At 45.2% G+C, this 22,993-nt stretch overlaps 1 protein-coding gene across 7 annotated transcripts in view; it reads left to right on the forward strand.

Moving 5' to 3' along the window:
* The window catches only part of TENM2 (teneurin transmembrane protein 2), a gene marked incomplete at both ends in the record, with an annotated part of 986,019 nt that overhangs the window by 929,088 nt on the left and 33,938 nt on the right, over positions 1-22,993 (forward strand). For 6 of the 7 annotated variants that reach the window (XM_080698868.1, XM_080698869.1, XM_080698870.1 and 3 more), the window contains 6 exons: positions 3,794-3,937; positions 4,853-5,102; positions 12,206-12,226; positions 14,706-14,938; positions 16,127-16,281; positions 17,572-18,446. In XM_080698868.1, the coding sequence (XP_080554994.1) occupies positions 3,794-3,937; positions 4,853-5,102; positions 12,206-12,226; positions 14,706-14,938; positions 16,127-16,281; positions 17,572-18,446 (1,678 nt within the window). The remainder of the gene's footprint in view (positions 1-3,793; positions 3,938-4,852; positions 5,103-12,205; positions 12,227-14,705; positions 14,939-16,126; positions 16,282-17,571; positions 18,447-22,993) is intronic. The other variant, XM_080698873.1, reaches the window with a different exon arrangement.

Genomic DNA, 22,993 nt, shown 5'->3' on the forward strand with positions numbered 1-22,993 from the left:
CACTTTTCAGAAAGAACACCTTTAAGTGGCTCAGAATGTGCCTCAGAAAGAGGACTCTAGGTCTTGAAGACATCTGAAGCCACATTGTACTTAAGGCTTTGCCTTTTGAGAGAATCACATGACTGTCCCTTAGGGAAAGATCACCATAAGAGAAGGGTCCTGGGGTATCAGAGTTGAGAACTGTGAATTCATAGCCATCTGAAATCTTTCTTTCCACTTGTAGAAAGCTGTCTGGGGCTTAACAAAATGCAGAATCCTTCACTCTCTTAACCGGCAGGCTTGAAGTTTTCAAAAGTTACCAAGATAAGAAACCAGTAAACTCAGACATTCTCACTGTAATTCATTGGCAGCCAGTGCTGATCAGACATTCCCTTTGTACAGAGAACATTGTGCTCAGTCCTTGGTCCTAGGTGACCTCTCAATAGCCCAAGTAGATGTTCTCGTGATCCCTGTGGTGCTGATGGAGAGGGTGAGAGAGTTGTCTAAGACCATGCAACCAGCAGGCTACACGTGTTCAGGATATGGCCCCCAGTTGTCAGCTTCATCAGTGAGTAAAGTTAGCAGCTTAATTGCAATAATAAGAAGGTATTGGAGTACCCAGTACCTTTAAAATTAAAATACCAGCTCATCACAAAAAAAAAAATCTGGCTTTAGTCAATATCAAAAGGATGGCTAATATCAAAAGGTAAACTGAAAGTGACAGACACCAGTCTGTACCCTAGCTCCTACCACTATCAGTTCATGAGGAGTCTTGATTTTCTATACCCTTGCCCACTGCCCTGCCTCCCAGAGATTTCTGGAACAAGTTACAGACATCATACCATTCCATCCAGAGTATTTCAGAACATATCTCTAAAAACACTTGGAAAATATACCATCACTATCACCAAAAATACAGTTTCTTTATATCATCAAATAGCTCATCTTTATTCACTATTTTAATTATCCCCTGAGTATCATGAAATATTAACACTTTGCTTACATCAAGATCCAAATAAATGAGCCGGGCGTGGTGGGCACGCTTGTAATCCCAGCATTCGGGAGGCTGAGACCGGAGGATCGCGGTTCGTGGACAGCCTCAGCTACTTCGTGAGGCCCTCTGCAACTCAGTGAGACCCGGATTCAAAATAAAGAATAAAGAAAGGGCAGGGGGTGTAGCTTGGAGGTCGAATGCCCCTGGATTCCATCCCTAGACCCACAAAAAAAAAAATTCAAATAAAATAAAATAATATCCACCCTTTTCAATTGGTTAGTTTATCCTAAATTTTTTCCAAATTTTAAATTTTTTTATCTTACCACTTGTGTTGTGTTATCCTTTATAACTTTTTAAGAAACTGGGTTATGTGTAAAATATACCATATTCTATCTGCTTGTCTGTTTCCTGCTTACATGCTTGTGGCTTTTGGCCTGTTCCTCTGTCCCCTGTAATCTCCTGTAAATTGGCAGTTGGGTCTTGAGGCTTGCTCAGTTTAGGTTGGATTTCAATTTTGGCAGGATAGCATGATCAGTGGTGCTGTGTTCTTGCACCAGGGGCATCTAATGTCCACTGTGGATCTTTTATAATCTTATCAGCCATAGATGCTCATTACCTTGGTCTTCCCGGTCAATAGGGATTGTAAAATGATATTTTAATTTCTTTATTGCTTCTTCATTTATTATCTGGAGTACTTTTATAAGAGATGTTCTCATTAACAGCTTGATTATTCAAGGTACAGTTTAAATGAGAAAGAAATGACAAATAATTGTTTCTATCTTTTTATTTATTCCCTTTATTTGCCTTTATTTCATGCTTTAAGGGTGGGACTTTTTATATACCATTATGAACCAGGGGACTGAAATGTATCTATTATGCTTCAATCAGTTGACATCATTACCCTTACTAATGGCCAATGGGTCCCATCTTCAGTCATTGGGAGCCTCTTCACACTGACTCTCGAATCCTTTGGCATTATCCTAGTGAATTTTCCCTCCTTCCTTGCTATCTAGTATGGTTAAATAGCCAGATATTGTCTTGTTCATACCTTATTTTGGAGGGGGATGAATGGGATATTGGAACCCAGGGGCATTCTACCTCTGAGCAACACCCCCAGCCCTTTTTATTTTTTATTTTGAAACAGGGTCTTGCTAAATTGGTCTTGTTCATTTATTGTTCTAGTTATCTCTTCAAGGAGCCCTGATTCTTTTTAATGAGGAATAATATATGAAGGTCACAGCAGAGAAAACTGGCAACCCTCTTTTACCACTGGCTTGGTCATTGTTTCTTGGCACTTTCAGAGGATGAGCTTGGAAATGTGTGTGTGTGTGTGTGTGTGTGTGTGTGTGTGTGTGTGTTAATAAAACACAACCTTCATTCATATCGACATTTCTGTTTCTCAGGAATTTTTTTAAAGCTTCAGAGAATCCCCAAAGGTGACACACATAGTTAAGAGTTTAATGTACTAAGAACAGCAGTAATAACAATGCCTTATATTTCTAGAGTAGTGTTCCAATTAAAAATGCATGGCATCTCAGCAGTCCTGCTCATCTATCCTTATCTCATCTCTCTCTGACAAACTGAGGCTTTGCTCACCCTGTTTTACACATGGGGAAAATGGAGCCTCACCGCACATGGCTTAAACCAAGCAAAGATGAATATCCAGCTGCCCCCCCTCATTTTTGTCCATGTGGCAAATACAGGCGTTTTACCAACAAGTTTTTGGATTCTGTTACCCGTCAAATCTTCAAACACCTGTTGGTGTCTGCCTCTCTTGGTGCTTTCTAGAATCTCAAGTGAGCATGCAGTCATCTTTTGGTATCCACAGGGAATTGGTCCCACTACCCCCTAGGGATACTAAAACCTGAGGACACACAATTCCCTTATATAACATGGTGCGGTATTGACAAAGAACCTTTGCATATCCTCCCACTGACTTTAAGACATCTCTAGGTTCGTTTAATACCTAATGCAATGTACATGCCATATAAATAATTATTATACTCTATTGTTCAGGGAATGCTAACAAGAAAAAAGTCTGTATATGCTTAATACGGGCACATTTTTTTGTATGGTACTGGGGGTAGAACCCAGAGGCTTTCTACCTCTGGGCTATACTCCCACACCTATTTTATATTTTATTTGGAAACAGGGTCTCACTGAGTTGCTGAGAACCTCACTAAGTAGCTGAGGCTGGCTTCGAACCTGTGCCATCCTCCTGTCTCAGCCTCTCAAGCGCGGGTATTACAAGCATGCGCCACCATGCCTGGCAATACAGGCACTTTTCTTTTTCAAATATTTTTGATCTATGGTCGGTTGAAGCCAGAGGTGCAGAACCCGGAGATGCTAGGACCCACTGCACAAAGTCGCTATTGCCCCAGAATCTCCTCGTCAGAGAGCTGCTAAGCTCCCAAAGGCCTTTTTCCTAGCAAGTGAAAATAAATAACAATAGATATAGCAAATGCATCCTCTGAACAGAAGGCTGAGAGAAGCAGTCTCCCGCCCATGTCTAACAGGGACCTGTATAGTACTAGGTTTTTAATGATTTCTCTGCCTTCCACGTCATGGGGGTCATCTTTGAGAGCCAGTTGCTCATTGGAAAGGTCTTTCCATCCCTACAGAGTACAACTATGGATATGTCCATGGTTGAGCTCAGCTCAAAATCTGAATTTAGTATGCTGAAACTGCAAGGAGAAAAGCAATCATTTCAGTGAGTTTTGGGAACAGAACCTGCACCCCCCCACGAACATGTGTTTCTCATTTTTGTGAGGGGATTGATAGAAATCGAGTTGATTCTCTTTCCCCTCTCTGCCTTTGCAGTGTCTGTCGGGTTTGAATATGAGACCTGCCCCAGTCTGATCCTGTGGGAGAAAAGGACAGCCCTCCTTCAAGGATTTGAGCTGGACCCTTCCAACCTCGGCGGCTGGTCCCTGGACAAGCACCACATCCTCAACGTTAAGAGTGGTATGTGAACATATCTCCTTCCCACATAGCCCTGTCTGCTCTTCTCTGGAACCTACTCTTTAGCCTTAAAATATACACGTATATATGTGAGAGAGAGAGAGAGAGTGTGTGTGTGTGTGTGTGTGTGTGTGTGTGTGTGTGTGTGTGTGTGTGTGTGGTGTCTAGGGATTGAACTCAGGAGAGCTCCACCACTGAACTATACCCCAGCCCCTTTTTATTTTGAAGCATAATTTCCCTAAGTTAATGAGGGTTTTACTAAGTTGCCGAGGCTGACCTTGAACCCATTCATGATCCTCTTGTCTCAGCCTCCCCGGTACTGGGATTACAGGCACACACCACCTTAGCCAGCTGCTCAGCCATTTTTCAAGTGCCAAAATGTTCGTAGGCTTTCCCACCTTCTCTATTTATTTATTTATTTATTTATTTATTCATTCATTTATTCATTTATTTATTTATGATTCTGAGGGTGGAATCCAGGGGCTTTCTACCTCCGGGCTATACTCCCAGACCTATTTATACTTTATTTGGAAACAGGGTCTCATTAAGATGCTAAGAGCCTCACTAAGTAGCTGAGGCTGGCTTTGAACCTGTGCCATCCTCCTGTCTCACCCTCCCAAGCGCGGGAATTACAAGTGTGCGCCACCACGCAAGGCCACCTTCTCCTTTTAAATGCCAGTATAGATGGGCTGGCTTTTCTGGCCCATCATCCTTATTGTGCTCCACAGCTCTTTAGTTATCTTGCCCACAGCATTTGGTACCATAGCATTTGGTAGCACAGCAGCTCTCTCAGCTTCATGAAGGTATGGAGAACCCCCAAAAAGAGGTCAGCTCCTCTCACCCTCAGTAGGCTGGTTAATATTTGTGTCCTCCCCAGAGGGCTGTGGTGACTACTATCCCTCCCTAACCCCCTCTTAGGAATCCTACACAAAGGCACCGGGGAGAACCAGTTCCTCACCCAGCAACCCGCCATCATCACCAGCATCATGGGCAATGGCCGCCGGCGGAGCATTTCCTGTCCCAGTTGCAATGGCCTGGCTGAAGGCAACAAGCTGCTGGCCCCAGTGGCTCTGGCCGTGGGAGTAGATGGGAGCCTCTTCGTCGGTGACTTCAATTATATCCGGCGCATCTTTCCCTCCCGAAACGTGACCAGCATCTTGGAGTTACGGTAAATGGCCACACAGGCAAACTGCCTGTGTTCTCTTACTCCTTGTTACCCCTGAGTTTTTCTGGGTAAACTGGCTGCATTTGGGGTTCTCCAGAGACTATATATAACCCATGTGATCCAAAACCTAGGTCCAGAGTCAACAAGGGATTTGGGGAATGCTTTGCATATCTAGGACACTGTACACATATTTAATATGGTTGTCAAAAACTGTTTTACAAACAAGGAAAGTGGCTTTCTAATTCCAGACTGGAGAAGGGCCAAGGTGTCTTATTTTTGAAAAGCTCTTTAGAAGATTTGGCTGCAATCTAAGTTTGAGAGCCACTAATGTTCATTTACTAATTCAAGAGTTTTTATCAAGCATCTTAGTATGCAAGCTCTCTATCCATCTCCAGATTTCTTTGCACATCCCCTAGGATGTGATACAGCATGATCGCGTCAGGCCTCGCCAGGTGACTTCCTGTCACCTGTAGTAGACTCTTCCCGGCCATTGCTTATTACTGAGCCTGGAGTCCAGACTCCTCTGTGCTGGGAAAAATACTGACCCCCAAAAGCCCGTGGAAATGCTTTTCCCAGGGAAATTGATTCCAGGCCCTCAACTCAGAGGTGGAACTATAAACAGAGAGAGAAATAAAGTTTCTCAGCACCCACGACTATAAGAATAGAAAAAAAGGAGAAGAGGAAATCTCAGTTGTTGTACCTGTAGTCTGATAGGGAACCTGAGAACAAATCATGTAGACAAATGAAAAAATTAGTTCAAGTAACCTTAAAAGCTTTAAGGAAAACCTACGAAGGGGAAGACATAGGGATCTCAATGGGCTAGGAGGTATAAGAAGAATGCATAGGATAAAATAGTCAGAGGAAGCTCTTATATCAAGTGGCATTTGAGCCTGGCCCCAAATGCTGTAACCAGCCACGGGAGGAGGGAAATCTGGAGAAAACATTCTGTGCAGACGAATATCAGCCAATAATCTGGCTGGTTGAAAGAAATGATAGAAATCCAATGTGGCTGGGGGCTAGTACGCTCCAGGGAGCATCCTCAGGAGATCAGAGAGGTAGTGGGGGGAACCACTGACCATGTAGACAAGTGTGAATTGTATTTTTGTTGCAGTGAGTAGCCACTAGGGGTTGAAATGGAATGTCTGGTGGAGTCAAGATGTCGGATTGGCCATTTTTAAAGATGGCTCTGGCTAATATGGAGAACAGACTGGGAAGGGCCAGAGCAGTTGCAGGAGGCCTATAGGGAGACTGTGGCAGCATCCAGGCTTTGTGTGATGATGGCTTGGGCTCCAGGGGTAGCAGAAGAGAGGTGGAAATGCTCCGGTGGGGTGCAATTTCCAAGCAAATCTGGGAGGATTTGCTGACAGTCAGAGGTAAGGAATGAAGAGAGAGAATAGAATCAAGGTGCTGCCTGGGATTTGGGCTGGAGTAACTCAGTGGCTGGTGGTGCCTCCTGGGGCCGCCTCCACTGCCTGTGAAAGATCTAGAAGCTGCAGGTTACGCTTGCACACCTATATCCTCGAGGCCACTTCTGAATGAGGTCTGTGTCCTGGCCACCAACAACTGCTGCTGAGTATTCTCAGGAGAATTCACCAGACGCTGCACGGGAACAAAAATACAACAGATTAGCTCCACCCCAAGGAGGCTGCAGCCTCGGAGGTCCAGGAGGCATTTACTCAGTGAGATGGCGAGCCACACCTGTGCAGGTGAGGGACAAAATGGGCTCAAAGAATGCCCATTTAAGGGTGAGAGGTGGACACCTAGAAAAGTAGAGGCATGTCAAAGTAGTGAGCAGCCAAAGAGCAGCTGTCACAGGGACAGAGAGAGCAAGGTCCTGGGGTGGAGGAAGAGGCTGTCACAGCCACAGATCATCAAGGAGAGTGAGAAGAAGGCATTATTGGAGAGGCTGGCTGACCGACCACCTGTCAAACGGACCATCCAGCAACCTGTGGTCTGGACCTCCCTGTGGGGGTTTCCTTCTCAAAGGCTTTTCTCTTCTTTTTCACCCAGGGAAATCATTCTCTTTTCAGGCATCTTATGAGCAGTGGATCCACAGAAGGAGCAGGGAAGGAGATGGAGGTAGCATTGTGCTTTTCCATGGCCAACAGCATAAAAGGGCTGAATAGTTTAGTCTGGCATCTGTTCTCCACATCTGGCCCTTCCTGTCTCATCACAGATCTTGGTGCTCAGAGCACCTGCCTGGTGCATTTCCAACTCCAAGCCTTGTCTCGTGCTGCCAGCTCAGTCCACATACCTTCTCTACCCCAACCACCTCTTCACCTCCATCTGTGAGGCCCAGATTGAGGGCTCTTTCTTCCGTGAAGCCTGATCCCCCAGTAGAAATAACTCACACCCTCCTCTGGACCACTTAATGTGCTGAGTTTCCATTAGACTTTATAATACTTTCTACCCAGATATATAGTTGTTTCTATGTAAGTCTTTAAGTCCTAAGTGTGTAGACTTCTGGAAGTCGGGGACCTTGGTCATCTCAGCCCCTTGATTCCTAGAGCCAAGACCAGCCTACCCTACTTGCTCAAGAGAGGTTGCTTGGATTAAAACACCAGTCTCTTCCCTCTTGGTGAAATTGATCTTTGATTTCATGTCGCTCTTACACTAGAGGCCCCAGTATCAATGATACAGGCTAATGCCTCAACCAGAGAAAACCACATCCACTCTGTGGTGACATCAAGGACAGCTCGAGGGACCAGGGCTCCCAATTTCCCTCAACAGCTGTGTGATTTTTCTTTCTTTTTTAACTGCCTTTAGGCTTACTCTTGCTTTTATCAGCCAAGAACCCGGACCCGATTAGAAGTTAAGCTTTTACAAGAACACTGGTTTGATTCTTCTTTTCTTCTCTCTATATACCTGATAACAAAGGACTGTCAATCCCCTCTCTTCAAAACAGCAACAGAGAAGGGAGGGCGGAGGGAAGAGAACTGTCTTGCTTATGTCTTTTCTCCATTGTGTGTTGGCAGCTGAGTGATTCAATTTTGGGAGTCAGTGCCCATCCCTATCTTACTTACCCAACCCAGATCCAAGCCTCAAAATCAGGATTCTATTTAAATGTGACCATGGCTCTCTCCCTATCCCCTACCCTCCCTCCTTCTTTTCCCTATACAAAACATGTGGGGGAAGAATTCTGCACACTTGAATGACTTCTGCTGCTAGAAAGAAAGAGCCTTCTTTGGGTAAAATGGTTACCACTCATGTGCTCTGATTTAGCACCTTGTCAGCACCCACTTCCCTCCCCCCTAAGTGGGAAAACTGGACCCCAACATGAGCAGTAAGTGAGATGAGGTGGGCTGATGCCTCTCCATCTTTTTCTAATGCAGCCCCTTTTGATGAGTATACGCATTTGATTTCTTTAGTGATTGAAGATTTTGAATCATTCTTTTTATTTTCCAAGCATACATTTATACTATGGTATTAAATATGCTTTTTCCCCATGGGGAAAAAATGTCGTCCAAGCTGACATTCTTGTGGGGCTTGTAGAGCAGGTCCAGGGCACCACCATGAAGATCATTGAAAATCTTCAGAGAGGGGAATTGTTCAAAACAGATGTGTTAGTGCTGGAGGAGATGGAGATGTGGGAACATATGAGCTGAGGAAGGAGGACCAAGGCAGAAGAAACTGGAACTTAGGAAACACCAGACAAGCTCGGCCTGAAAGTTCAATAGGGTAGACCTCGCTGGATGTGAGGTGGGATGCAGGCAGGACCACGTGTCTCCAGTTAGAGAATACAGATGCTCTCCTTGCGGTCAGGCTATGAAGAAGGGGTCAGGAAAGGAAAAACACCAAAACATACCTTCCAGTATAATAACAACCACGTTGTCTCTGTAAAATTTTTTTATTGTGTTCAGCGCTGTTTTCAAAACCCTTTTTTTTTTTTTTTTTTTTTTTTTTTTTTTACCAAGGACAGACCCAGGTTTTGCAGTGCCTGAAGCAAACGTAGTGTCAAGGTCTTCGTTTAAGAAAGAAGTGAAATTCTGAGCAGAAAATTTAAAAAATGAAGCTGGATATTATTTAGAATGAGAAATCAAACAAGTGGCAATTTTTTAAAATGCCAGCAACTAGCACAAACATCTCAAAATTCAGGCAAATACCAAATATTTTGTATAAATTAACCCCTTTTATACTTCCAAAGTATAAAAGGGGTTAATTTATACAAAATTGTTTTTTGTATAAATTGATGTATTGATGCTTGTTTTCCTGCACTTATTAGCTCCATACTCTTTGTGTGTCTTTTAATATGACAGTTATCTTACAATTCCATTATCTAACAAAAGAATGGAAAGCTATGAAGTCTTTCCTCTTAGTATGATTGATCAAAACTTACTTCAAAGCTGGGCATGGTGGCACACGCTTGTAATCCCAGCATTTGGGAGGCTGAGACAAGAGGATCGAAGCTCACAGCCAGCTTCAGCTACTTAGTGAGGCCCTCTGCAACTTAGTGAGACCCTGTTTCAAAATAAAGAATAAAAAAATAGGGCTGGGGGTGTCTCTCGGAGGTAAAATACCCCTGGGTTCTATCCCCAGTACCGAAAAAAAAAAAAAAATTCAAACTTTCATGTTGGCATTTGGCTATTGGTGATGTGTAAGTTGTTACAGTTATAAAAACCTGGGGCAGCCTCTATCAAGTTTCCTTTGTAGCACTTCTGAGCATTTCAAGTTTTCTCACACAATGAATTATCTAAATACTCTTTGAATTGATGCCCATTAACCAATATGTCAATGATGTCTGTGTAAGACTGATAGATGAATTCTACTCTGGGCATCACATTTTCTGCAAATGATGCTACAGGAATCAACACAGTAGGATGGAAGAATTCCTGAAAGCCATTCTCACACCAGAACCACTAGCAATAATTTAACTAGATGCTGAAGGGACTATAGACTATACAAACACATTCCCCCAAAACTAAACTAGACCTATCCCAACTCAGTTTCTCTTTAGTTAGGAAAAAACTATGGCCATCCCAACTCCTCGCTCCTCAAGGGGCACAGAGGCAGTTGGAATGAAAAGAGAAAAGATCTCAACTACCTATAGCTTTGAACTTCTGAGAAGAACAGGATGGATTGGAGATACTCCTAGGCAGGGTCTGTCCAGCACTAAAGGAAGCAGCCTCATTTCATGCCTTCTGCACTCATGAACCCACTTTCCCTTGCTGGGAAAAGTCTCTCCTGACTCTCTAAGTATCTGCAACATAGAGAAGAGTAGGTCCCATCCTGTTCACAAAGAAATGAGGATGACAAGCACACACACATAAATCACAAGACAGTGCCATCGATGACAGCTCTGGGAGACAGGCTGCGAAGGCTGGGGATGCCCTGAAGGCTTCGCAGAGGACTCCTGGGTTTCTGCAGTGTACAGAGCTAACCCATCTCAATCCCTAAATCAGAGGCACCTCTCTTTCTTCCCAGGTGCACCTATGGGATTCATGGTACTAAGGTCATGTGCACAAAGCCCGGGCCTGCCCCTTGTAAGTAGGGCACCTGTGCTCATTTGCATAGATTGACTCAATTCTGTTATTTCGGTTTGTTGGCTACACACCCAACCTACCAATGATCCCAGCTGAAATAGCATCAACCTCAGCCCTAATTCAAAGCGCATATCTATTTGGTCATTTGGACTCTACACTCTCCAATGACTTGGTCCCCAACCCTTCCCTTCTCTCTCCTTCCCCCCAACATAGATATTACATTAATCAACTTAAAGCAGATGTTCTCAGCAAAGAAGTAGGTCAGGTCTGCAGACCCAAATCCCATCCAGTCTTTTCACAAAATCTTGACTTAAAAAAAAAAGTGGAATTGATATTGCAATAATTAAGAGCCAAATATGTCTACCACTGGTGGCAGATAACATTTCACTTTCATTAAGCAATATAAAATAGACGCGAGAATTCCCGGCTGCCACCCTGACACACCAGGCTTTGCAGAATGAATCTTAAATTGCACTATGTCAGTCAGAGCTCAGGAGTTATCAGCATCATTTAATTAACTTTTTTTTTTAGCAAAAACTAACACGTTAGAATAAAATATAAAATGTAATCCCTGTGCAAACCCACCACTAATGATGGCCCCCGGCAGAGGCCTGAGCTGTACCTAAACAGGAATCAGGGCACTAAACTCCCTTTGTCCCCGAAGCCTTGCCCCTCAGCTGGAAGGGAAAGAGAGGTCAGGGCTCCTTCTACCTCCACCTCAGGTCCTTGGGAATGGGGAGCAGGTTTCTCTACTCGAGGCACCGGCCTCTCTTCTCCTCACTGGTGTTAACTTTTCAGACACTTTCCCAATGAAATTGAATTTGTTGTTGTTGTTGTTCTTTTTTTTTTTTTTAAGCAACAAAACTTTTCCTAGTTCTTTAGAAAGGATTGTAAGTGGAGTCTTTGGCGCCAATTACAATAGGATGTTATTGCCTGTGATTTTCACTAGTGGAAGTTGTGGGTGTTACTGAGAGAAGGAATGTATATTTGGGGTCCCTCACAAGCTAGTGAGATGAAAGGAGGAAGGACACATGGGACAAAGACAGGAGATGGTTCAGACTTTCAGAGTTCAACAGAGCCTTTGACAAGCTGCAGTTCGGTGTGGCAGAGGCTCTCTCCTGGTTGGCACTGACGCTTTAATGCACCAGTGACTAATAGGTGGTCCAGGTGTGACCACGCTTGCTCCACACCCAGCACAGACATTGCAAATGAACCACGGGCCCCTTTGCAGCTGAGCTTGAATTTGGCATCAGAATCCTCCCGCCACTGCACCGGCAGGAGCCATTGCTAGTCACCAGGTGTTATCACTCAAGATGCGACCCACCTGCCATCTGTTCATTAGCCAGAAGTCCTGTTTCACCTGTTGCCGCCCGTGTCCCATGACACCCACATTGCCTGTCCCAGAATCTCAGCATTCTTGTCCCGATTTTCCAGCGGCTGGGAGGAGTCCAGTTCCAGGGGTTCTTCCCAAGTAACTTAACTAGGAGCTGCCAGTTAGAGGGGGTGGAAAAAGACTGCTTTTGGGGGGTCCCTTCATGCAAGAAACATAAAATGTTATGTTTGCTTTTTCATCAATTCTTCAGCTAACTGTTTGTTCTTTTTTCCTTCTGTTTTCTTTCTATAAAGAAATAAAGAGTTTAAACATAGGTAAGACGAAGAACTCTTTCCCATCTAATTTGATATGGTTCGTTTGCTTCCTCGTGTTTGCTTTTTTGTTTTGTTCGTGATTCTTGTGTAATGTTGTATATTTTTATGTACCAAATATAGCAACTTTTTTTATGTGCTAATTGTGTGTTGTGGATATGATAAGCTTTAGCAATTATGAAATGCAGTCAAAAAGCAACCAAATAAGCTGACAGTAATTAGAATTTCCGGGAGATGCAAGTGCAAGATAATGAACCCTCCATGAACTCTTATCCCGACTGCTCGGTGCGGTCCATAATTGGGCTAAACAGTTGAGGCAAACTTCTGGCTTTTGTAAATGCTGGACTGGGTTCACAAAAGCTTTAATGAACTGGAAACGGGTCAAAAACTCATTTTCAACTCATTAATGATTTTCTCCCCTAGATATACGGTCATTTTAAAAAATACACACACAAGTTAATTGCCAATCTGCTGGTCAGAAAGAATCCAACAGATGCATTGAGAATTTTCATGAAATTAAATCGCTTTTGAGTAGTAGGAAAGGTGTAGACTCCATACCTCTTTGTCATTCCATGAGTCCAAGGTCATCATTTAGAACTCTAATGGTACAGTTGACATGTGATGTGTACAACACACATATATGTGCATGCACATTCATACATTGCATTGAAACATATGTAGCGTGAGTATTCTTGGAGAAAAAAAATATCTTATTTTTATTTGGAAAAAAGAAAAGCAACTTACATTACTACAGGTTTCTCCTCACTCCGTCCCATGAAACAGGGAAGGGGCTTCTTTATGATATTAGGTCAAAAGTAGACAAAGATTAAAGTCAATTTGTATGAGATCATCATAGTCAGTGGACAGACCATGGGTAGGAAGAGTCCTCTGTCTTCTTATTCTCTGCAACGCCAAAACTGGCTGATATAGGTTAGCCCATTAGAACCAAAAAAGGAGAAGAAATGCCCTGGAAGGACACCCCCTGCCAAGAAACTCACATGCCACTGCATTGATCATCACCGTGTGGGGGGTGGGGCTGCCCATCCCGCCAGAGGTTCTCCAGGAGAATCTTGGCTGGAGTGAGCCTGAGGCCATGGGGAGGCAGGGTCTCCCACACCCTCAACTGCCTGCCCTCAGGCCAAAGATGTGCAAAAGCCTCCTCGCATCAGGCTCCCTAGAAAGTCCAGAATTAATTATCCTGCTCCTAGATAGGCACAGATGTGCAGAGCCTTCATCTTTCTGTTGATCATGCCAGCTACTGTTGGTTCAGTAACAGAGTACAGCATCTAATTAAAAAATGGCATGAAGTTTTCTCTTTCTGCCCTAATTTGTTTTGCCTATATGAATATTCTCTAATGACTTCCCTCTCCCTCTCCCCAAAAAGAGAAAGATGGAAAGAAAAGAACCCACCTGGCCTATTCTTTCAAGCCAGTTATCTAAGCTGGGATTTTAGAAAGACCTTGACTTCTAGTTCAATTATGTGTCTTAACAGCAACCTGAGGAGAAGCTGGAATTAAAGATGGTCTTGACTCACAAATTGTTCCTAAAAATAGCTTCCTAGCTCTTTTTTTTTTTTTTCTTACATCAGGGAAGAACCCAAATGGTAGTGTTTTAATTAGTAATTTACCAGCTAATGTCTATAGGACAAATGCATCCAACACCATCATCGCCCTCGCCTTCCCTTCACCTCTCCCAGCCCCTGTGCTTCATCATACCAAAGCATGATTCTACAGTATCTGGGAGAAAGGAATGGCCGATGCTCCTGTGAGCCACGTGGCACTGAAAGCTGGTCTGCCGCACTGGGGCAGAGAGGCAACCCCTGCTTGCAGCCTAGCCACATGATTTGAATAACCAACATAGAGTATTCCCTCAGTAATCAGATTCTGGATGTAATTGCAAGCAATTCACATTTCTTTGCACCAAATGCCAACTTTTTTCAGTAAGATGATGATGGGGTGGGGGGCACGGCTCAAGGGAGTTTCCCCTTACAAAGTTAGGAAACCCCTAAGTTGCTTCAATATTGATGGTTTAGCACCTTGGAGGCATCACGGAAGCATAGATTAAAAAGAAAACATTGGCATGTTCATTGGTAGTGTTTCTCAAATTCACTTGAGAATCTGCTAAGCCCAGAGGGGGGAAATAAAAGAGGCTGACATGCAGGTAGTCGGTATGGAATAACTATCCTACTCACAAAAACAGGACTGGCTTCACTCTTCCATACTAGCTAAATGAAACAATAGTCTTAGGACGATGGGAATCCATAAGTTTCCTGGTAGCATGCAGAACTTAAATCTAATTAGAAGTAGCTGAGAGCCATGCTATGTTAGACACTAAGGTTTGACGTTAGAGTCTTTCCAGTTCACTAAAGTGGAAAGACGCTCAAGAAGGTAAGAGCCTGGCTAGGATTGTTGACACCTCTTCAATCCAGGAGGCCAGCTGCATAGTCCTCTCCTCATTTCTCTTTCTATTTCTTCTACTAAAGCAACAACCCAGCACACAAGTACTATTTGGCCGTGGACCCCGTGTCCGGCTCGCTCTACGTCTCTGACACCAACAGTCGCAGAATCTACCGTGTCAAGTCTCTGAGTGGAGCCAAAGACCTGGCTGGGAATTCAGAAGTTGTGGCAGGGACTGGAGAACAGTGTTTACCCTTCGATGAAGCCCGCTGCGGGGATGGAGGGAAGGCGGTGGATGCAACCTTGATGAGCCCTCGAGGTAAGGGCTGCACAAGAGGAAACTCGCTCCAGAGAGAGCTCGCTGCAGGCTCTGCTTGCTTCTTACTGCTCCTGAATGCAGCCAGAAGTCCAAAGCACAGCTTTCCCCAAGATAATTTAACTGATAGATGGCTTCGGCATGTGGGTAGGCATTTTAAATTTTATTTATTTATTTGAAGTAAACTCTATCGCCCACATATGGTACAAATGGAAAGTGCAGTAGATCGCACCTGGAGATTTCTGACTGCTGCTCGTCAGAAAGCCCGAAGGAAATGTTAGCTCCCTGGGCCAAAGTGTCAGCTACGGGGGGATGGAGAGAGAACAAAGCCCAGCAGCGGCCTCCAACCATTTTCAGACTTTTATGTTAGACAGTGATGTATGTAAAGTCTAAAACACAGTGCCTGCCACGTTGCAAATACCCAACAAAATGATAGCAATTGAGAATGGGTATCATTTCTAGGGGTCCGGGATGGGGCAGTTCTTGGAACCCACGGGCTCTATTTGAAAAAGACTAGAGATGCTTACAGTTAAGGAGCAATCACCAGAGGGTCTAATTCCTGTTGGCATTTTTAGCTACTGTGAAAGCAGCCTGCAGCATGGATTAAGGATGCCAAGCCTTGTACTCGGGCACTGAAACGAAAAGGCAACCGCCTGTGTCTTATCAGTGCTGCTGACAGGGAAATGCTAGGGCTCGGTGTCCCCTGGGGCACGGAGTGCTGATTGGAGTCAGGGCTTAATTGGGAATTCTTCCTGGAGGATCTGTTTCAAATTGAGAGTTTGTGACTGCAAGAATCATTGTTTCTCAGCCTCGTGGTTGCAGTCAGTTATAAAGGGTATTGGAGTGATTTACTACCAATAATTTTTAGAGCAATGAACTTTGAAAATAACTTCTTGAAGGGGAGCAGATGCAGGATTATTTCATCTGCCCTTCATCTGTAGCCCTGATTCATTTGCAGTGTAAGGTATTCTCTTTACCTGGAGGAAAATAGGTGGGGAAACAGCCAGCAGAAATTATGCACATCACAGCACGGTGCCCATGAGAAAGGACCCCAAAGCGCCACTCTGAGCACACGATCCGTTCCAGTAAGGTGCCTGGTCCAAGCAGAGCATGCCCAGCAAGGCGACCCCCAAAGCCCCGCACACTAGACTCCTTTCCAAGAGACACATCTCCACGGCTTCTCTCACACAGGTATCGCAGTGGACAAGAATGGGCTCATGTACTTCGTTGATGCCACCATGATCCGAAAGGTTGACCAGAACGGAATCATCTCCACCCTGCTTGGTTCCAATGACCTCACGGCCGTCCGGCCCCTGAGCTGTGACTCCAGCATGGACGTAGCCCAGGTGGGACCATTGCTCTCCTCCTCACTAAGCAGCTCCTAGTTCTTGACCTGAAGAACTCACCTGCCTCCCATTTGAGTTAGAGGAGGAAGGGGGAAAGGCTGAGGTAGGTTAGACAGCCAGGTGCTATGGGGATCAGATAGGAATAGGATGTAAAGAAAGAGTGAGACAGAGGGAAATTCTGCTCCGAGAAGTTGAGTTGGTGACATGCTCCAGCCGTGGCAGATTATAGGGTAGGAGTTGCTACGTAATTACCTCTCTTCTCCATCATTATTGCAGGTTTGAGACCGTATCGTATGGTGTTATGTGTCAATCAGAACTTCCCTGTTAATCGGAAATGATTGCAGCCTCACTATATAAACCTTCACTTTGTGCAGTAGTAACTAGAGCAGAGCTTTCCACAGTGGTCCCCAAAGCGCACGTTCAGTCAGGACTCTTACAGTGGCAGAGAACCGAGGCTCCCTCAAATGTACGGCATTTGTTCTCAAACAACCTGGAATATATGTTCACCCTTCCCGTAAGAGTCTATTCGACCCTCGCTCACCCTCATAAATTTCAGCTCAAATTCCACAACAAACTGACAACTTGCTACTGAGATTTTTATTTCAAATTCCACCGAGGAGAAATGTGTTGGATTTGATCTTTTTTTTTTTCCAAGCAAACACTCAAGCTGCAGTCTGCTAGCCTACCAGTGCTCTGTCTGCCCTTGGGTCAGGGCCACCTGCTAAGCCACTGGGCTCCTTTTTGTGATGTAGAGCCAGGCGTGGTGGCGCACGCTTGTAATTCCAACGCTTAGGAGACTGAGACAGGAGGATCACACAGGTTCGAAGCCAGCCTCAGCAACTTAGTGAGACCCTGTTTCCAAATAAAGTATAAAAAAATAGGTCTGTTGTGCTGTAGATAAGGCACTGCCTCTAAATGAGCTGGTGGCTCCTCGCAGGCTCAGGGCTTGGTGAGAAGAATATAGACCAGATTCCACCAGCCCCCATGGAGGGAATGGCACCTCTGACCCTGGTTAATCATCTAGTCTGAGAAGCAGCAGCATCATGGGTAGAGCCGGAGACCTAATGTACTCAGGGCAGATTGATATAGTAGGAGCTGTTGGCTACGCTACAGTCTCTTCTTCTCTATTGTGCACAATGGGCAACTGGTCCAGTAATGAGCATCTCTAGTACAGTGTGTTAATAAAAAGCTAAGTCTTTCTTCCTAGATGCATAAAACCAATATAGGTGCCCCACACATCGATGTTGGATTTGAGAAGCTGTCTCGAACAGGATACCGTGTCATCCACAGGTTCGCCTGGAGTGGCCGACAGACCTTGCTGTCAACCCCATGGACAATTCCCTGTACGTCCTAGAGAACAACGTCATCCTCCGAATCACCGAGAACCACCAGGTCAGCATCATTGCCGGCCGCCCCATGCACTGCCAGGTCCCCGGCATCGACTACTCACTCAGCAAACTCGCCATCCACTCTGCCCTGGAGTCGGCCAGCGCCATTGCCATTTCTCACACGGGGGTCCTCTACATTACCGAGACGGATGAGAAGAAGATTAACCGACTACGCCAGGTAACGACCAATGGAGAGATCTGCCTCTTAGCGGGGGCAGCCTCGGACTGTGACTGCAAAAACGATGTCAATTGCAACTGCTACTCAGGAGATGATGCCTACGCAACAGACGCCATCTTGAATTCCCCTTCATCCTTAGCGGTGGCTCCTGATGGCACCATCTACATCGCAGACCTTGGAAACATCCGGATCAGGGCGGTCAGCAAAAACAAACCCGTTCTTAATGCCTTCAACCAGTATGAGGCTGCGTCGCCTGGGGAGCAGGAGCTGTATGTCTTCAACTCGGATGGCATCCACCAGTACACTGTGAGCCTGGTGACGGGGGAGTACTTATACAACTTCACCTACAGCGCTGACAATGACGTCACCGAGCTGATTGACAATAGTGGAAATTCTCTGAAGATCCGGCGGGACAGCAGTGGCATGCCCCGCCACCTGCTCATGCCGGACAATCAGATCATCACCCTGACCGTGGGCACCAATGGGGGCCTCAAAGTCGTGTCCACGCAGAACCTGGAGCTTGGCCTCATGACCTATGACGGGAACACTGGGCTCCTAGCCACCAAGAGTGACGAGACAGGATGGACGATCTTCTACGAGTAAGTGGGTTTGTAAGGTATCTGCGAACGCAGCACTTAACCTGCCATTCCTGTTGTTGCTTTTGAAATCGCTTAGTCACATTGTCTTTCTCCCTTTAATGATTTCTTACGGCCTCGAGATGTGCATGCCCCTCTCCCTGACTCTTAAATGATTTGCTCTATTGGGTCTCTGATATTGAACATCTTCCCTGCTAGCGCTGGGAATTCCTGTTGTCTGCTTGCCGTTCAGATTGCAGGATATTGGACACGCACAGCACCTGGGAGATAAAGTGCTGATTAACTTTGCTGATTATTCATGTTTGCCATGGGTGCGGAAATTAGAACCTAAAAGGCAAGATCCCAGTGGGACTCCTGCAATTTGCCAACAGGTCCAGCAACACACTTGATTGCACAGACAGGTAGATAAACTCTGAATTTCCTCTTTAGCAGAAGCAGATCAATACAGATAAAGTGCTAGGTATATTAAAAGATGCGAGAGCTGGTCATATTTCCCCTAACAATTATCTCATACTTAATAGTCCTGCCGTTTGCTTTGCCAAAAAGCTGTTTTCCCCAGCTCCTGCAGCAGCCCTTGCTCTAGCTGCTGCAGGTATTAACTGATGAGCTGCTGGCCGGAGGAAGCTACCGAGACATTCTCTCCCCAGTCAGCCGCTAAGGCAAGAATGGGATTTACGAGTGTCTGGCTCTCCTTGGTGGTAAAGGAACACGGCAACCCTTATATATCCGGAGTCCTTGCTTGCTTTCTGTCTGGATGTAGCTGAAAATTTTGTTAAGTTAGGTAGGGGATGTCACAGAGAGAAAAGAAAGCAAGAGACAGAACAGAGACTTCATTGTTGATCACTCCCCAATCTAGGAATATTCGCTTCCTGTTTGTATGTCAGCCGGTTTGAAATAATGTGAAAGGAAGCTTCTGCCACCTGCTGGAGATTTTCTGTATTGCAGAATTGCTCTGCCCAGTAGAGCAATGGTGGCCTGTGTCTTTGGGCAAAGCTACCTTTCTCAGACTTCTGAAGCCAAACACATCACATTTTTCACCAGCCAGTGATGCTCCCCTAAAGGTACCACCTGAAGGCCACTGTTAGCCATCACCCAAGTAGGTCAAAGCTAGCTCTACACCCACATGCTTCCAGGATTTCTCTTCTCTCTGGGAGTCTCATCAAGACTCGATGCATTTAGAAATTATTTGTTGAGGTTCCTGAATGAGGGGGGAAAGGCCCCTCTGAAGCAAAGCAGCTCTGGCTTTGGTGAGTCCACAGACAGGGGTCTCTATCTTAATGAAAACACAGGCGTGATTCACAAACCTTTTTTAAAATGTTTGTTCATAAGTGAAAGTGAAACCCAAGAATTTTTTTCTCTTTTAATGTGATCAGCTACTTTTTTCATAACATGGACAAATCTACTGACCCCAAGTTCCCCATCACAGAGGTTCCAACATGTAAGATTCTCTCAGCCTTTCTAAAAAGATCGTGCTTTGCTTTTGTAGCACTTTTAATACACTGGCCAGCCATCTGGCAGTTCAAAAATCAAACACAAGCTCCTGGCAGGTGTGTGAGGTTGAAACCGATGCTGCATGGCCTTAACCAAAACTTAAGAGCGGGGAGTGAATGGAATGAAGCAGATCAGGCAGAGGCTATCAGGTTATTGGGAAACAGTCTGTCTTCTGGGGGAACTCTCCTGGAGGGTTCCTCTCTTTCCACTGTTTCGTGGGTCAGAATGAAGATCCTCCCACAGGTGGCAAGCGTACCGTACATGCTCTCAGCTAGAACTTCGTAGATTGAGAAGCTATTCAATCTGCTTGGCTATCACAATGTCATAGTGACCCTCGAAGTGTAAATTGGATCACACGCGTGCGCACACACACACACACACACACACACACACACACTTTTTATACATATATACTAGGACTTAAACCCAGGGGCATTCTACATCTGAGCTACCCGCCACCACCACCCAGCCCTTTCTTTAAAAGAAAAAAAAAAAACAGTGTCTCTCTAAATCACTGAAGGTCTCACCTAAGTTGACAAGGCTGGCTTTGAACCTCTGGTCCTCCTGTCTCAGCCTCCCAAGCACTAGGATCACAGGTACGAACCATCACACCTGACTAGATTCTCCCCATTTTATGGAGAAGGAAACCGAGGCTCAGGGAAGTGAATTGATAGACTTTCTTTGCATTTCTCAGCCCTGCCTAAGCAAGGCTGTGAAGAGAATTTTGAGCTCCACCCTCCAACTTCATCTGAGAATTGTCCCTAAGTCTTGGGGGGAAGATGTTCTAAATAAGGCCATCCCAATAATGACTCAGAGCAGGGAGAGGCATAAGGAAAAACAACACTAATGAATGAATGATCTGGCCCTGTTATGTGATCCCCCGGCTCCAGGGAGCTCCAGCCTTGGAATTAAGATTTCTCCAGAGACAAATTGCTGGGTCCTGATAGAAGTATCCTGGCCAAGGGCCATCCCTGAGACAACACAGGTTTTCACAGGTTCTGCAAAAAACAGCATAGTAGGCCAGAAAGACCCTGGACCCTGGCATCAGGATGATAGGTGTCTAAATGTCAGGCCTGCCACATACTTTCTGATTGCCCTTAGACAAGTGATTCAACCTCTCTAAGCCCCAATGTCCATATATATCAAATGGGGGTACCAATGTGAAATGTACGGGTGCCATGGTAAATCACTGAGCTAATACAGATTTAGAAATTAGCAACACACTTGACATACAGAAGTTCAGCAGAGAAGAAAGGCAATGGGACTGGAGGGTGTAATTAAGCACTCCTCCATCTCCATCCTGCTCCTCGTATTCCAAACAACTACCTGTATAATGGATAGCAGAACCAGAAAAATGAGGGCTTATTTTTGGAAAGGAGGAATTGGAGAAGGCAGTTTGTGTATTAGTTCTTTTAATATCATTTGAGTTTATCCTGATTTCTCCATAGCCCTCAGTACTGCCGGTCTCCCATCCTCTGTGGGTGCAGACTCTGTCTTAGCAAACCGGGACCCAGAGAAGCAGAAAACACGTCTCCTTTAAGAATAGGCCCTCCACAAGAGAGAAACTGTGAAGAGCTCTCCAGCCAAGTCCAGCTCCTTCTCCCAAACCAGCAAGTAGGATAGGAGCAGATGCAGGGTCAGAGCAATGGTTGGAGCAGATTCCCTGGGCTGGGGTTCAGGAGTTTACCGTGCAGAATGAGCAAGCTTTAGGTGAGCTGGGCAGGAACGGAGCAGACGGGAGAACACCCTTTGATTTTTTTTCACATTTTTTATTGTTTATTGGTGCATTGTAGTTGTACATCTTAATGGACTTCAAAATGGTAGAGGCATACATGCATTCATTACCTTTGGAAGCCTGGTCTGCCTGCTGAATTCCCAGCTTGGGAAATAACTGCCTGGGTTTATTTTTGCCCTCTCTGTCTAGCATGAGTGCTCAGATTTTGGTCCACTTTGTCCCTAGTAATATCCCCAGTGCCTTTATCAATGCCTGGCACATTTTAGGTGCTTCATGGACATTTATTTACTGAATCAAAAGGGATGTCCAGCCCCATACTGTCCCGGGCCCATGGGTTCCCTTCAATCACACTGCTGAAACTTAACAGTTCCTTGCCCCTGAGCAGAGTTATTTGCATGGAGACCTGAATGGGAGACATTCCACAGAGGAAGTAAGCAGAGCTATGCACAGCTGAACCTTCTTGAACATTCAAAAGAAAAGCTTTTCTCCTGATGGCCCCTGAAATTCCAGTCCTTACCTCAATGCTCTGCTCTCCAAAGTGCACACTCTCATTCCTCCTACTTCTCTCCAAGGAGGCACAGCAGCCTGCACACTGTAGGCCGTCCAGAGCATCACTGGGAGGGATGGCCATCCTTGGCTGGATCCCTACACAGAAGCAGGTGGTGAGATGTACCCACTCTTCACTCGGGAGTGCCTGGGGCCACACACCTCAAATCTCCCACATGGAGCCACTTTGCTTTCTTATCTGGCAGTGTTTCCTTCTGCTTTGAAAACATGAAAATCAGTCACACTGATTACAAATGATTCCTAAAACACAGGAATGCACAAAGAAGAAAACAAAGATTAGTCAAAATTCTATACCCCCAAAAAATTAATGTTTAGATGCATGTGTTTTCAGGGAACTTCTTCTGCATAGGGATACTCACAGGCTCTCCAGGAAGTAGACTTTGGAGTCCACTCTACAGTGTAGACACTTGTCTGTGCCAATACAGAGAAATCCATGTCATCAGCTTTGATGGCTTTCTGGTGCTCTTCTGTATGGATCATAGTTATTTAAAGAATCTTCGATCAGTCAACATTTAGGTTGTGCTAGCTTGTCACTATTGTAAATAGCATCTTTTTACCCCTGCCTGAAAGGCACTTTCTTTGGCAGGTAAGAAGGTACCGAGGACCCCTTTGACTAACAAAGCCTGAGTCCCCATCCCTGGATACAGCAATAGGGTTTTCTAGGGAAGGTGTCATCCATACCACCCACTGTCCCATGCCCTGGGCAAGTGATGGAGCAGAGACAAGCCGCTGGGCTCCCATGTCCCCTGGGCTTCCC

This window comes from Muscardinus avellanarius (genome assembly GCF_963383645.1).
Source record: "Muscardinus avellanarius genome assembly, chromosome: 7".
Lineage (NCBI taxonomy): Eukaryota > Metazoa > Chordata > Mammalia > Rodentia > Gliridae > Muscardinus > Muscardinus avellanarius.